This window comes from Enhydra lutris, unplaced genomic scaffold (assembly GCF_002288905.1).
Source record: "Enhydra lutris kenyoni isolate GAN:26980312 unplaced genomic scaffold, ASM228890v2 scaffoldscaffold46, whole genome shotgun sequence".
NCBI classification, from domain to species: Eukaryota; Metazoa; Chordata; class Mammalia; order Carnivora; family Mustelidae; genus Enhydra; species Enhydra lutris.
Genome location: NW_019154130.1, coordinates 8,401,264 through 8,417,367, shown reverse-complemented (window position 1 = coordinate 8,417,367; position 16,104 = coordinate 8,401,264). Strand labels below are relative to the sequence as shown.

Here is a 16,104-nt window from a genome sequence, read left to right as displayed (position 1 = left end):
AGTTAATTTTGTGTCTTCTATTTGTCATCTCATACCAACTGTATACAATTTATCCTTTTATTATTAAACCATCGGTATCTTATTGTTGCATTTTTTCCTGCATTTTAAAGACTAAATGATGAACTTTTACACTACATCCTGAAGATCGTTGTTCGGGAATCCTGTATCTTAATCACCAAGTGCCAAACCGTCTCTAAAGAGGATTTTCAAAAACTCCTTTCAACCGTGCCTGTAAGTAACACTGTGTTTCATGAAGGCAGAATTGTACCATGTGTCCCCGTTTTCATGTTACCGTATTGAGGTGTGTATGTACACACTGCCGTAACACACACGCTCTCCAAGGCAACCTTAGTTGATGAAAGTCAGTGGGTGACTGTTTCTCCTGGAAATACAGAGCTGTACGAATCCATTTGGAATACTTTCTCTAAAGACTTTATTCCTCCTGCTTAAATGTCTTGGTGCAGTGAATTGTTTGAGTTTGGATGTTTTGGTTTTGTTTAAAGTAGGATTTCCCCTCCTGTTAATTTTTACTATAACATTGTTTTCTAAAGCATCACTGTTGCACAGATGGGAAAGAACCAAGAAATTCTCTTAAGGGTTTGGGTAGACTGACGCTTCTCTAGTGGAGACGCATGAGAGGGGAAGAGGGTGGGAGGAAAAATTAGTAAGAGGGAAGAATTCAAGTAAGTATCTGTGTGACGAGTGTGAATTCTGTAGCAGAAGGCACAAAGTTACAGTAACTTTTGTCAAGTGACGTATCAAAAGCCATGTGGAAATAAGTCACCTGAGAAACTAACCTGGTCTGTTTTCTGTACTCTCTCTTTTGCTTCGCTTGTCCAAATCTTATAAACACATGAGGATTACATGACGCCTTTCAGTAGGGTGTAGATCATCTAAATGCCCTTGTTTGTATTAAAGGCTGCGTCCTCCTGCCTGCGCTATCTGATGGCAGTTCAGAACCACCTTCTCAGTAACACTATTTTGATTAAACCCGATGAGAGCGATGACAGTGACAGCTCCCTGCAGGGAGAGACATTGAAGGTACAGGTAAACACCAAGCTTTCTTCTAACGGTGCTTCCTACCCTGTGTGTAAAAGCACAGCTTCACTGGCTAAAGCTCTGTGTATTACGATGTCAGCTTTCACCGTGTGGCGTATATTTTTGTGAGAGGTAATAGTAGGTCACTCATTTCATAGGTTTTTATGTCGTCGCACAGCGGTTACCATATTTGCGACACTCTCCTAGTGTGTCATCCGTGTGCTCCTGTCAATCTTTTTGTGCCTTGTTTACTCTCATCTTTCTTAAAGAACTGCAGAATATGGCGCTTGCACGCGATCTGCACACCTGAAATTTATGGGTACGTGGATGAAATAAATCTGGGTGCATAACATTTGAAATAATTTTGACACCGTGGCTGGTTTGATATTCTCTCGATTCAGATAACTTCAAAAAGCTGATAATTTTCTCGCAACCTTTATTTCGAATAATTTCTAAACCTACAGTTTGTTTTATTCTCTGTAATTATTTTTGAGTTAGCTTCCGTGTAAACTCAATAATTTGTTCCCACATCGCAATTGATAGCAGTCCAAAGATTTTTTTATAGCAGTGGATGTTATAATTTTGACAGATGCGAGGCTGTTATTCGCATCGTTCCTCAGAATTTCTTCTTTGTGAGAGAGTTAGAGAAATCAGTAAGAACTTGATTCTTCCTTAAAGTGTTGACTAAAACACACTGAAAAATGAACCAAGGAAGCCGAAAAGCTGAAAGCTGTTACAGTTGCCCTTTTCTTACTCCTTTATGCACGTGTACCATGAAACGCATATACTTGCTAGTTCCTGTTAGTGAGTTGACCTTATTATAGGGTCAGTTTTTAAATAGGCAAAATGCATGAATTAATCATTTTCAAATGCTGATATTATTGATTAACTTCTCTTGCCTTAGTTTCCTAATCAGCGAAGAGGGGCAGTAGGTCTCCCTCGTAAGGCTCTGTGAGGGTCAGAGAGGAGGTGCGTGAAACGCCCCCGCTGTGCCGCTGTCATCACCCGGTGGTTGATGGGATCTGCGTGACCTAAACCGTGGTTTAGCCTGTCCATTCAGAATTCCTTTTCTCTTAAATGATTAAAACATCTTAATAATTCCAAGAAAGGCCCCAGGAAAGTCCAGTAATGAAACCCAGTGTTTTCTCTTTGAAAGGCTAAATTCCCTAAGTTCTTCATTAGCCCATGGAGAGAAGTACTAGTGGTAAAGGCAGAAGAGGCTGAGTTGTCCAGTATTTCTGGGAAAAATTAGGTAAAACCCTTTTTACCTAAAGGGTTAGGTTGGTTGCATTTTTTAAAAATAGAAAATAATTGTAAACTAAATATTTCTATGATTTTTAACTAGTACTTCTTAACACATTATTTAGTATTTGGTTGCCCACGAACTCTCTAATAGTTTTTTTTAAATGTTTGATAGCCTATAACTGCCTGCTACTTTAACTGAATTTTTAACTTGCCTGCTTCCAAGTGTGATGGTTTAAAACATTAAGTAAAAAGGTCACTTGTACTGTTTCGGAATGTTGTGTTTTGTCTCATTTTATTCACCGCCTATACATGCGCCTTTTTACTGTTCTGTTTTTCTCTTTAGCTATCCTCATACCACCCAAGGCAATCTTCCACATGGACAGTTTCTGGGCTGGCCACCGGGAGCTCTCTTGTGCTGGAGGGGATGGGAGAAATGCCTTTTCTCCCAGGGACTCGGTGTGCTCCCCGTGAAATACTGCGTATTTCTGTCAGCACTCCAGACCTTAGCCTCCCAAATCAAATTGCTACTTGCCATCCTAGCGGAATTTCCTGCTTTGGGCTTATTCTGGCCACCTCATTATTTAATTTGGAAATGCATCATTAAATACATCATTTCATGTTGTCATTGTGAGTGTACACTCATCACAGAGCTTAAAAATAATATTATGATATTTTCTACCTAGGAGCTAAAGGTCAGTATTTTGGCTCTTGCCACCCAAATCCTGACTGGATGTGATGAAGTGTTGGAAATGCTACAGCAGGTCACAACTGCCCTCATAAATAGTGACCTAGCTGACCGTGAGCAGAGGTGAGGAACTGGCTCGTGAGCTGTGACCTGCTGCCCTTCAGGAGCAGAATTTGCTTAAGAAAGCAAAGTCATTTAGAACATCAAACGTTCATTTAATATAGAGGGATTTTTGTGAGAAGAGGTTGAAACGGCAAGTGTTTCAATGCCAAGTGCAATGGAACTCTGTAATGGTGCACTTAGGGGAGATTGGGCTAACAGCCGTGGTCTAAGAGGGCAGCGAGGTTGTGGTGCACAGCCTCATCGCTGACATTTGGGTCCGCCACCATCGTCGCTCCCAAACTGGCCTTTCCTTCAGTTATCTGGCCCAGCACCGTGTGCCCCGGCCTCCCCCATGATGAGGACTTTAGAGAGGCAGAGATGACTTCGTAACACGGGAAATTAACTGCCATGCAAAAGATGACGCTGACGTGACATCTTAAGATTTTACTGTAATTTTACTGCAAATACGGGAGTGACCTACATAGAGGGTAATCTTCTCTTTCCCAGTAATAAAGCTCTTCCTTAGTCCTCTCCATTACAATTTCAGCTGTGGTTTACTGTTACATCCCTGCTTATTGATGGATCAGATGCTGGTCCGAAACATCCCTACAGTGTAATTTTTCTTCCTGTAGGCCTGTCTGTCCCCGTGTCCCTGTTTCTTACCCATTCCCAGAGAGTAGGTGGCCAGGTTGGAATTGGGGACAGTATAGCCCAGATAGGCATTGCACTGGGGTTTGTTAACACACGGTGGAGCCCACTCTGCTGGCACACGGTGCAGATTTGTCCTGGTGGGGGAGGGACGGTCTTGAGAGCCTGATGTGAGGTCTGCTTCTTGTTCCAATCCCAGTATCCTAAGTAGCATCGGAGAATTTACATAACCCTCATTTTTCTTTGGGTGAGTCACATACCTTAATTCTTCTAGCAGAGGATTGGGATATTAAGAATGTGATTTTAGGTAATCATTTTACAGTGTAGACATATGTCAGATAATTATGTTATACACCTTAAATTTATACAGCCTTCTATCTCAATTTTATCTCAATAAAATGGGAGGTCACGTGATTTTAAAAACAAATGAAAAATCTGTGTTGTAGCCAGTTCCTTTCTCCCGTGTCAGAGACTCTGTGTAGCACAGCCCCCTGTGGCACCACAGCCAAAGGGAACTTTGCACGTGGTAACTACCTAGAGTAGCCATTTGTATTTTAGAAGCCCATTATAAAGTGCTTCAGAGGTGCTGTGAAATGCACCGTGTCAGCTTTTGTAGCAAAACCACAGCTTGAAGGTGAAACGTCTTACTAGATGTCTGTCGTCTCCCTCTCCCTCAGCGGTGGAAGGTGGGACATTTGTGGACTGATTTGTACAGCCGTAAGTGCTCAAGCAGTTCACGGAAATGCAGTTTAAGAGAACTTGTTGGAGAAAGATGATGGGTGCCTCACCATGTGATTAGGAATTGCTTAAGCTATGTGTTTTCTTGAACCTTTTATAGGTTAAAAGGCTTGGAACAAGTTACTAAGGCTACTATGCTTGGTCACCTTCTTCCAGTGCTACTGACTTCGCTGATGCATCCAAATTTACAGACTCTGACCATGGCCGATGCCCTGATGCCTCAGCTAGTGCAGCTGGTCCTCTATACCAGCCAGGTATGACCCTCCGTGTGCCAAAGCGAGCGGCTCTTTGGCCGACCCACTTCACGTTGTGGCCGCATGCGTTTATTGAAGGCCGAGTAGACATAACCATGTCTGTTGGAAGCCAAGGGGAATAATAGTGGAATGAGGAGAAATATCGTGTCCTAGAAATACACTGAAATATTAAGGGAAAACACGTCTGTTTGAATTACTTACTGTAGTCTCACAGCAAGTACAGACTGCCGGGCTGCTGTAAAAATGCTGAGCTACGATGCTGCTGAGATCTTCCCATCGTGCTCCGTCTCCTGAGTCCTTGCCAGCTGCTGGGGACTGATAGAAAGGATACGTGCCATTCCAGCATGGAATGAAATGGTGTTAAGTGGTCTGAATAGCAAAGCGTTTCTTCGTGAAGGAGGGCAGACAAGGGTTGTAAAAAGATGACTAAAGTGAGAATTCTAAATATGGCTCAGTACCATGCAGATACCTGATAGTAAGCACTTTAAGACATGACGATGGTTTTGTGTTTCAGACGGCTTTGCTGCTTAAAACCCAGTGTCCAGTTTTTGCCGAGGTGGGCTGTTCCCCATGTGGTGCATCAGACCAGAAGGGCAGGCTGTTCCCCGATGAGAGGTGAAAGATGCTGCTTCCTTGCAGGAACCCCTGCCTTGTTTTCTTCTGGTGAAAGCCTAGTTCTCCTTTTACAACATTGATTTTTAGCAAGGATTACGTAACTGGAAAAAAAAGAGAGACTCTAGGGTCAACGTTTTGCAGATAATTATAGAATTGCTTTGTAGACTTCTAGGACCAGGTTAGAGTAAATTCCCCACAGATCCAAGAGATTGGAGATTGACAGATTCTCATGTACCATAGATGGAGATGTAAAATATTACGACTTTGGCAAATAGTTTGACAGTTGCTTACAAAGTTTAACATATACCTACCACACAACCCAGCTCTTCCACTTCTGGGTACTCACACAAGAGAGAAGAAAGCATAGGTTCTTACAAAGACTTGTGTATGAAGGCTCAGAACGGCCTTAGAGTAGCCCAAGACAAGAAACAACCCAAGTGTCTATCAGCAGGTGAATGGATAAACGAATTGCAATATATTCGTATGATGGAGTCCTACTCCGTAAGAAAAGGGAGTGGACAGTTGATACACACAATAGGAGTGGATCTCAGAATCCTTACGCTGAGTGGAAGAAACCAGATCCCCCCACAAGTACATACTGTATGATTCCATATATGTGAAACTCCAGAAGATACAAATTAATTTCTAGTGATAGAAAGCAAAAAGTTATTGCCTCGATTACCAGGAAGGAGGAGGAAACTTCATTTGTATATACATATGTGCAGTTTCTTACATGTCGATTATATCTTAAAGCTGTCTTTAAAAGCACTGATCAGATAGGAACGATTTTCCATTTCTCTAGAGCAGGGAGCTATGCAGCTGAGGTTCGTGCAGTGACTAAACTTTGTGACTTTGTTGTCCAGAACCACCTGCCACAGCCGCATGCTGTTACTGATACAACCATCAGTGTGGCTGGTGTGATCTAGAACTGAAGTTTCAACTGTATTTAATTCAGATGCAGTTTAAATGGCCACAGTTGACTAAGTGGCCACCATGTTGGCTTGGGCAGAGCTGAAAGAAAAGAATTCATTCCACAACAGCTAAGTGTTGGTTGTAGGAGTTTGTATGCCACAGCCTTGGGCTGTGAAGTCCTTGAAAGTTTAATTCCAGTAGATAAAAGGACTTCGAAGGCACTTTTCCTAGTAAAAATTACAATAAAAAGCAGGCACATAGACTCATGGAGTCTTCAACAATCGACACTGGGATACCAACAAAAGGGACCTTGATAGGGCCGGATACTAATCCCATGGGATTTGGAAAGTGACCAATCTTGTAGCATCTTTTTTTTTTTTTTCCTGAGTAACTTGAAATGAGAGCTGGTGAGGTCCTTTCCTGGATAGGAATTGGGCTTTCCTTCTTGAAAAGAGGGGAAAAATGCAAATACGTTGCCTAACAACAAAAAGGAAAAAGAGCCTTAAATATGGGAGTTTTGTAAATGTTTCTGATCGCCACCGATACCTAGCATTTACAATCCGAAAGGATGTGGAAAAGTAAAGTGACATATAAATCTTCTATGTTTGACTGTGTGTGTGTCTCCTTTTTCCTCTCCTTGCTGCTAAGCTAAATCCCTTTCTCTTTGTCTGGTTTTAGGATGCTGGAAGAGAAAGAAGAGCCAGGCTTTCTCACTGGTTTAAAGATTCCTGCTCCATGGGCTGCTGGAAAGACTGTGGAAACAGTCCACCCTGTCAGAGACAACTATAAATTTAAAGAAACTGTCCACATCCCAGGAGCTCGCTGCCTGTACCTTAGATTCGACAGCAGATGCTCCTCACAGTATGACTATGACAAAGTAAGCAAGACTGGCTTAGTACTGGCTCCACCTCCAATAAGTTGATTTCTTAGATGCTTCTTATTTTTCTTTGCTCCTGGTCACCATTCTTGACTTATTTCTGTCTGCAGATGTCTCTTTGGAGAACTTTCTTAAGATATGCCTTGAAGGGTAGCGGGTGGGGAACGAAAGAACCAGCACCTCTGTGCTCCAAGAACTGCATTTTCATGACACGTTGAAAGTGTACTTCCGTAACCTTTCAAAAGTTTAGATCTGAGTCGGAGAAAGTTTTCCTTACTGCTTACCTATTCCCTTCTTTCTATGCTTGGAATTCCTGTAGACAGGTGATGTCCATTATCTAGAAAGTTCTTACTGCCCATTTCTGGGGCTTCATGTATTCTTTGGGAGAAGGTGCCCTTTTAGAAGTTTCAGATATACTAGGATCTATTTTACTTTTATTTAAATTATTTTTTCGTTGTTGTCAGCACCTCTAGGCCCATGTAGATTTTGAGAAAGAATAGTTTCCAACCTAGTGACTTAATAATTTTAAATGAAAGGAAACATTTGAGGGGTTGTAGGTTGTGGGTTTTTTTTTTTTTTTTTTCTTTTTCTGTGCAAACTGCCATGTTGTACTTAGGAGGAAAGGTGAATGAACTTGTGACACATAACCTTGTATGAGAACAGCTGAAGGATTATCAAATAGCCTTGTACATATATAGGACTACTTTTATGTAGATTGTTGTTAGCTATCTGTCATCTCTGTGAACTGCATAAGGGCAGAGATCTGAAATCCCATCCAGGAAGATTAGTAAGTGAAAAATAAAGGACTTCTTAACAGTATATACTCGGAGATGGTGAAACGTATCACTGAGCAAATTATAGAATCCTCTTTCCCATCATCTTTTAGGACAGTGAAGACTCCCAGGTATCCAGAGGGGTTTAAGGTTTGCTTCCAAAAATCACTTTAGCTGGAGGCAAGGGAATTTAGAAAACGGTCTTTGGTAGGCCTTTCAGAGAATAAATCTCCTGCCATCTGCCTGCCCCTGATGGCACTTTATAGCTCCTGTCATCAGCTACCCCCATTTCCTACATTAAAATGCTATGACTGTTTAAAATAGAAATGGAGAGATGGGCATATCAGTCGGTGTCATTTTGTTTCTCCTTTAAAAACCAGTAATTTGCATCTTCTGACGTATGCTAGCCAGCATCTGCAATGGGCATCAGTGTTCAATGTGGAGGTACAGGGAGACGTACTCCACAGATTAAAAAAAAGTAACATTTACTTTTCCAGTGGTCCCTGGTTGGGGTCAGCAAAGATCCAACAGGGTAAGAGAGCACACCATGATACATGTCAAGGGTTAGAAGTGTAGCTTCTGGATCCACACTGAGCTCTCTTGTGCGGTCAGAGGTGGTCAGAGTACATGTTCAAAGACAGATTTGGAATTTACGGAACCCAGAGCCTCATTCTTCCAGCGGAAGTATTTGAATGCCAAATGACCTCTAAATGTTTCTCTTGCATATTAGAAAGTTGGTTAATTGGATTTAAATGAATAACCTTTATTGAAGAAAAATATTGACACGCGAAAGCTGACCCAAGAAGCAGCAGCCCCCTTTCTGGCCTAAATTTGTGTCATTTTCTTTTTATACCATTAAGCAACATTCTAAAGATATATGGCTTGTTTTCAATTTGTTGCATTTTTTAAAATCCTCATTCATTGACTTTTTGGTTTTTGTGTATGTGTGTGTGTTTTATTTGTTTTTGCCTTTATTTTTTTTGTGTTAGATATAGCCATTTTTCCATCTGTATTTGCTCACTTTATCAACTTGGGGGAGGACTTAACGGGGCAAACTGTACCTGTTATTAATGAGTTAAATGTCATGACTTAGCATTAAAATAACTACTTAAAACATATATGTATAATAGCCAAATAGAACTATGTTAATGTGAGGTCCCCCAAGCAATATTTGGCAATATTTGTCGTACCCAAACTAGTATCAGTTGTACCTTAAAAATCAGGGAATATTAGCTCTATAATAATGACACCAGTGCCTGGTTATAAATGTGTTTTTAAACAAACATTTTTTTGCAGCCTTTTTATTTGTAGATGTTGTTTTTGTTTTTCTTTTACAGTCTAACAGTATATTTTCTGTTTTGAAGTTGGTGATATATGCGGGGCCTAACACAAACAGTAGGAAGGTTGCTGAGTATGGAGGCAACACACTGGGATATGGCAGCCGTAGTGTCTTAGGAACTGGCTGGCCCAAAGACTTGGTGAAGGTATGGTATCCAGTCAGATCCACTTCCTAGAAAAGAAAAATGAACTCCCATTCCCTCTGGGCCCAAGTATTAACTCTAATTCCAGAAAAAGAAAGAATTGTCCATGGGTGCTTTTGTTGAGATGGGGCTATCTTGCCAGGCCTGGAAACTCAACTGCCTCATTCAGAATGACCGTTCTTTGACTTTCAGGGCCTCGGACCCCTGTCCACTCCGGAGCTAGGATCTATTCTCCAGGGACTGAGTGCTCACAGCATTTCCTTCCCTGTGCATTAAATGGCCCGCTAGTTCTTCCAGCCTGCTTCTTCTCTGCCCTCTCCTGTGATGGGTATTCTAAAACACAGGGCCATTGCAGTTTAAAAATGTAGAATCAGTGTTTTCAAAATGAGTGTGGGCCTTTGGAGCAGTACTAATGATCCATTCTCAAATCGCTTTGTAATCTGGGCCCTGGAACAATAACATACCTACCTAGAATATGATTATGAACTGAAACGCCGACTAAAACCTGAAAACTGCTCCGAAGTCCGTTCTTGGAGCCTTGATCTCAAATGCATTATGTACCCTCTTTAATTCAGCCACAGACAGCAAGTTACATCCAGGCGTCTAGACTGGATGTATCCAAACCCACATCAGCAGGACACTTGTAATCATTGTTTCATTTCCTACACTTTGTTTCTTACTCGTGGTGTTGGTTCTGTAATACAGAGCAAGGTCTTCCAGCACTCTGTGTTCTTAAAGATACTGGCTGTTTGCCTACCTTACCAGCACGAGTGAGGTGGTGAAGTGGACAGGGGGAGGGCAGAGAGAGTAGAAGTCTGAGGGATTTATTTAAATTATGCTCAGGATTTACTCTTTACTCCGATCCCGCTGTTGGGCAGTCATGGCCCATTTCACAGATGCCCCATCCCCAAGCCTACCTCGTCAGGAGAGACCCCCCAAGAGCTTGGTGTCCAGATGAGAGGGGATGGAATTTGAGTCAAGCGATTGAGAAAAAGGAGTGAAATATTGCAGTGGTCCTTTTGAAAGTAAATCTCTGAAATTCATTGCTCTCTTGAAAATCATGTGTCTTGTTTTTAAAGTGTATTTTCCCCCCCCTTAAATTTTAAGGTGGAAGGAGATACAGTCACCTTCTCCTTTGAAATGAGAAGTGGCCGTGAACACAACACTCCCGATAAAGCTATGTGGGGCTTTGCTTGCACAGTTCGCGCTCAGGTACTTGAATCTAACCACTGCTGTGGGCATCATGTACTTTCTCCCGTGTGCCTTGGTTACATACCTCATATTTGCCCTGGAAACAGGGCAGAATATGAGCTGCGGTTTCATCCATCTCTTCCATTTGGCATTCCTAGACTATCATAAGTAGTAGTCTCGTGGAATAAAACTAGCTGTGACCTAAAATCCATTTGGCAGCGCAGACAGGATCCATTGCTAGAGGCTCCGTCTTCAAAGCCTGGAGAGGTGATCTGCCTCCAGCATCTTTCCGTAGGGCGAAGAAGACTCCAACACCTAGTGGAAGCAAGCACTGGGATTCTGGGTTTTTAGAATAGTGGGATCAGATTTTCATTCTATTCTCAAAGGCTCATCTTGCTAGTCTAGGTCTGTCTCTGCTTAATTACCCATGTTATATGCTGTATATGGGTTTAGTCTACTCCTTTTAGCGGTGCCAAATAGTTACTTCCCCCAGCAATCTACATAAATTCTTTTCCCTTGGGTGGGGGGGGGCACGAGTGGTAGTTCTTCTAACCCCTTGAGTTGCCTGATTTGTGAAGCCTGTTCTAGACTTGGAGATTGCTCGAGTTTAGCCAGCCTAACACACTCTAGAGTGGAACCGTCTGCTAGAATGAAAGCTCCGTGAGGGCAGGAATCTTTTTCTCTGCTGTATCTCAAGCACCTAGAATGATATGCTCAGATGTTTGTTGAATGAATTCAGTATAAGGGATTGACAGCATCTTGGTTTGAGCACAGGATGGAGGTGACAAAACAGAACCATGACTTACACCTGGATAGGCACGGCAGAGAGGAATCCAGCCAAAGAATCTTGCATGAGATCTGTGCTGTCTCTAATATGGAGTCTTACCAGCTCTTCTCTCTCCAGAATTGTGTTGAGACTTCACTCTGTGGTCATTGCCCCCTGCCACCGTCTTTCTCCTCATGGTGTTGGGGACAGTCCCTGTGTCCCATAGCAGTGACACGCGCTGCTGCTCTGTGAGCCCCTGTGGTCAGGGACGTCACAGCGTGGTGCAGCCCAGGTGCGGAAGCTCCGCTGTGTACACTGACCCGTGTGGTTTGCCCCTGTCTGCGTTGTAGGAGTCGTCGGAGGATGTGTCGGGAGGCTTGCCCTTTCTGGTAGACCTGGCTTTAGGTCTGTCTGTGTTAGCTTGTTCCATGTTGAGAATCCTGTACAATGGACCAGAAATTACCAAAGAAGAAGAAGCCTGTCAGGAGCTATTGCGGTCCAAACTTTTACAAAGGTAAAAGGCTCAGATAGGGCTAGTTTTGCTCACAAAGGAAAAAGGACTTCGTGTGGAAAGCTACTCCTAGTCCATTTCCCAGCTCGTTGCGCAGACTGCCTGACAATCCCATGGGTGTTATTGTCATTAAGAAAGAAGGTGAAAATTATACCGAAGTGCCTCCCGGCCCTTACTTGACTGAATTTGAAATTACAGCCTTGAATGCTTAAGCTTTTCTCCAACCCACATATTGCATAATTAAATTAGAGGATCCCCAGAAGGTTGAGTAGATGAGTGATAAAGCAAACCTATCAACATGTTTATTCTAGAATCTAGGAGGTGGGTATCTGGACATTACCCATGGGATGCTTTCTACTTTTCTGTATATTTAAAATTTTTCATAATAAAATGTTGGGGAGGAGGTAGATTCCCAAAGATGTGGTTTCATATAATGCTCATGTTCCTTTAGCCTCTGGAGAATGTTTGATGAATGCTTAACACGTGATGTGATCCTTCATATGTTTGAAGTATCTGCAAGCTTTAAGTAGCTTTCCAGGTGGAAGAGGAAATGAAGGAGCCTCTTTTCTGTCTGTTCAGGTGCCAGTGGCAGGTGGAGGCCAATGGCGTGATCTCTCCTGCCCTTACTCCAAGTCCGTCCCCACTGCCACTGACCATCGAGGAAGACAGAGAATTCACCTACCCCTCTGACGTCCTCGTGCCTCCTGTTGGAAACTACTTTGACCTGCCCCGGATCAGGCTTCCTCCAGGAATCATGATAAAGCTCAGGGAAATTTCTGGGCGTGCTAGACCTCAATTCAGACCAAGTATAAAGTATGTTTCTAAATAGTGTGTTATTTTTCCCATTGGAAAAAAAAAAGTTTAAACAATGGAAGGCGGTAAATTTCTTCTCCTTCTAATGAACCTTTAATTTTTTTTTGAACCTTTAATTTTATATTTACTTAATGAACACTAACCATAGTATCCCGCCCCCTTTCCCCAACCCCGACCCAGGTGACATTCCACGCCATTGGGTCTCAAGGTGTGGGTCCCCAGTCAGCAGCAATAGCACCACGTGGGCCCTTGTTAGCTCTTGGGCCCCATCTCACACCTGTGGGATCAGAACCTCTGAGGATGGGGTCCAGTAATTAAGGTTTTGACAAGTTTTCTGTAGGATTCTGAGGCATGCTAAAGTTTGACAAGTTCTAGATTTTTCTCAGGTGGTTTGACTTGTCTGCTTGTCCTCAACTTTCAGTTTCCTTAGTCCAGAAAGAGATGGTGAGGGGTCTTTAATCTGGAGTGTGAGGTCTTGCACTTACAAATGGCTTTGTGGTATTCTTGTTTAAAGTCTGTTTGGTAGCCTCTGCCCTGTCTTCTGAAGCATGATTGGCCATTTCAGAGAGAAAAAAATTTAAGGATAGTTGAAATTTAAAGTGAAAAATACAGAAACGCAATTCCTTTTCAGCCCAACATCCATATGTACGAAATACCACAAGACATGATATTGTGTAAAATTAATTGACACATAAATGGTTCCAAAGATCTTTTGTTAGTCTTAGACCTCTTCCAGCTTTAATATGACTCTAGCTCAAAATATAAAATTAAAGAAAATGGAGTCTCTTTAAGTTTGGTTCTCACTTTATCAGCTGACATCAGTTTTGTCAGTTAAACATTAAATTATTGCCAACTTGGTATGAAAGCCATCATAATGTTCATGCTTCTCTATTGTAATAAAGAAGTTGTGGTGAATATTTAATATATTTACATCAAAGCCTATACACTCTTGAGCCTATTGAATACAGGATTAGTAATTTGAGAGCCTGGCATCTATCTGACTAGTTTCTGTTGTAATCACAGAGAAGTGATTCAGCCAGATGTGATGGAGGAAATGGTAGTATCCTGTGTTATTAAGCACTTGAACTTGGTTGATGCACTGCAGTCCCTAATAAATTTCCAGTATCAAGAAGAACATGCTGAAGAATACGACTTACTGTGTAAAATTATGGGAGAGACCTTCAAGAAACTCAATGCCATGGAGAGACAGCTGCAGGTAAGTGAAGGCCAGTGTGTTTAGACTTCTCTCACACATTAATCTCTCACATTAAATTCTTTCCTAGAAATTTAATGAAGTTTAAAAAATGACCTGAAAGGGCGCTTGGGTGGCTCAGTTGTTAAGCGTCTGCCTTCATCTCAGGTCATGATCCCAGAGTCCTGGGATCGAGCCCCGCACTGGGGTCCCTGCTCGGCGGGAAGCCTGCTTCTCCCTCTCCCACTCCTCCTGCTTGTGTTCCCTCTCTCGCTGTCTCTCTCTCAAATAAATAAATAAAAATCTTTTTAAAAAGAGTATTATTAAAAAAAAGTTTTAAAAAGTTAGGACTAAAATTTCTAAATTTGCAGAGTGTACTTGTTTTTATTTTACATCTCTTCTCACGTTGTTTTATTTTTTTTAATATATCTATCAGAGTGTTGCAGAATTGGAGCAGAAATGGCAAAGCGAGGTCGATGAGGCCATGCAGGGGAAGCTGGAGAACGACGTGCCTTTCTTCTATGATTACCATTTCAATGAGGTGAGCAAGTTGTGTGATTTTCACTGGGGCACTGGTATTTACAGTGCAAAGGCGTGTGGGGGGGGAGGGAAGGAAACCAAATAGTGTTACCTGTTAAAATGTTTCCCACGCCAAAACGTACCCATTCTTTACAAAGGTTGAATAAAATTGATTAGATCAACATATCAACAGTACAAGTACAAATTATTAGTTGTTTTTAACTGATTGATAGTTTTACCATCATCAAATTTTGCTGGCAAGCTTTAGGAAATGAAGAGCAGTTATAAGCACTGAGGAAGTCCCCAGAAAGTACTCGATGCCATTTGTAATCCTTAAAATATCAAAGAATAACTTACAGATGTGCTCTGGCATAGAAATGTGGACCAGAGGTGGTGTATTGTTCCCCCCCCCCCGAAATTCTCTGTTCTTTCGACATGAACAGTAAAAGCCACTTTTTGCAGATCCTACCTACCATCTTTTCTTGATTTTTCCTTCTTTAGAACAAAATGAAAGAACTAGAACTTTTGTGTTCAATGAAAGAAGTCTCCTTTGATGGAAATGATCTTGAAAACATGGTCCTGTCACTGAGGTTAGTGATGTTAATAACTGTGTAAAGCTGATTTACTGCCTTGATGCTTAAGACAAGATGTGAAGATTTTTTAAAAATCGTACACATTCACTAAATATTTGAGTTGGAACTCATTTGCAAACTTGGAAATTTGGATTTTGGCCTTCAAAAGTTAGCATACAGGCAACCGAAACTGGGCCAAAGGAACTAAAATTGGTGCATTTATAGCACCGCTCTCTCAGCTAGGGGCAAGGGAGCGATATTTATCAGGTTTCTTTTGCTTCGTTTCCCTCTATTTGTTGTATCCTTTGTCATTAAAGAACATTGGTTTTGGTGAACGTGAGAACGACTAAATGCACATCAGCCTTTCTTTATAGGGAGAAGTTCCTACAAGAAGTGAATTCTCTCATTCAGAAACCCTCGCACCCACTGGCTAAAACGAAGACTTTAGTGAAGAGCTTAATGAACCGAGCCGAGCTCTTGTTGCACGTCACCATCGCGACCCAGTCCAGCCTCACAAGAAGCATCTCGGGGACCCCTGCGGAAACACCAGGTACAAAGCCAACCCCGTGCAGGCGCTCTGCGCTATTCCATCTCATAGATTTCTCTCATAGATTTTGAGATCTCATACTCAAAGCCAAAAACAGACTTTGCGTTGAGTTCAGGTGGTGGTTTGTAAGTCAGTTGAACGTCAGGGCTACCTCCCCACCTGCCTCATTCAGTTTTTCTTGGGAGCCCAGTGACATGTGTTTTTTTAATCTAATGCCCCTTACTTTTAGTTTATGGCTTGTCATTCTCCTAGTAGCACGTCTAATTAGAGAGTCAACATTGTGAATCTTGTAGTGCATCATATTTTCCTCTTAAAACTGAGTTTGCATCGCACCTTTAGTAATTATGTGCAACCTTCTGACATGAATTTTCACTATTTTCCTGGTCACGTTTTAATTGTTAGCCTGAAAGGCCATTTCTCAGAGAAGTCAATGAGCTTTCTTTCTGAAGCTGGATCCCCAGCACCGAGCATAGCCCATAATGACAGTTGTTAATTCTTGTCTTGAGAGAGCGGGATGAGTAAACATGAGACTCCGTGTTATCAAACCCCATAGCCTGATGGACACTGCTAAGCAGACGAACCTGTTTTCATCCCAGCTGAGTGCACAGGGCTCCCCTCACACAGG

At 42.0% G+C, this 16,104-nt stretch overlaps 1 protein-coding gene across 6 annotated transcripts in view; it reads left to right on the top strand.

Annotated features, from left to right (window-relative positions):
* Positions 1-16,104, top strand: part of LOC111156404 (HECT domain E3 ubiquitin protein ligase 4) — a 183,678-nt gene that overhangs the window by 97,943 nt on the left and 69,631 nt on the right. For 3 of the 6 annotated variants that reach the window (XM_022517272.1, XM_022517268.1, XM_022517267.1), the window contains exons 16-29: positions 111-231; positions 919-1,047; positions 2,967-3,091; positions 4,557-4,710; positions 5,225-5,325; positions 6,916-7,114; positions 9,225-9,371; positions 10,476-10,580; positions 11,676-11,839; positions 12,416-12,649; positions 13,673-13,865; positions 14,278-14,382; positions 14,862-14,950; positions 15,307-15,482. In XM_022517272.1, the coding sequence (XP_022372980.1) occupies positions 111-231; positions 919-1,047; positions 2,967-3,091; positions 4,557-4,710; positions 5,225-5,325; positions 6,916-7,114; positions 9,225-9,371; positions 10,476-10,580; positions 11,676-11,839; positions 12,416-12,649; positions 13,673-13,865; positions 14,278-14,382; positions 14,862-14,950; positions 15,307-15,482 (2,042 nt within the window). The remainder of the gene's footprint in view (positions 1-110; positions 232-918; positions 1,048-2,966; positions 3,092-4,556; positions 4,711-5,224; positions 5,326-6,915; positions 7,115-9,224; positions 9,372-10,475; positions 10,581-11,675; positions 11,840-12,415; positions 12,650-13,672; positions 13,866-14,277; positions 14,383-14,861; positions 14,951-15,306; positions 15,483-16,104) is intronic. The other 3 variants (XM_022517273.1, XM_022517269.1, XM_022517271.1) reach the window with 3 other exon arrangements.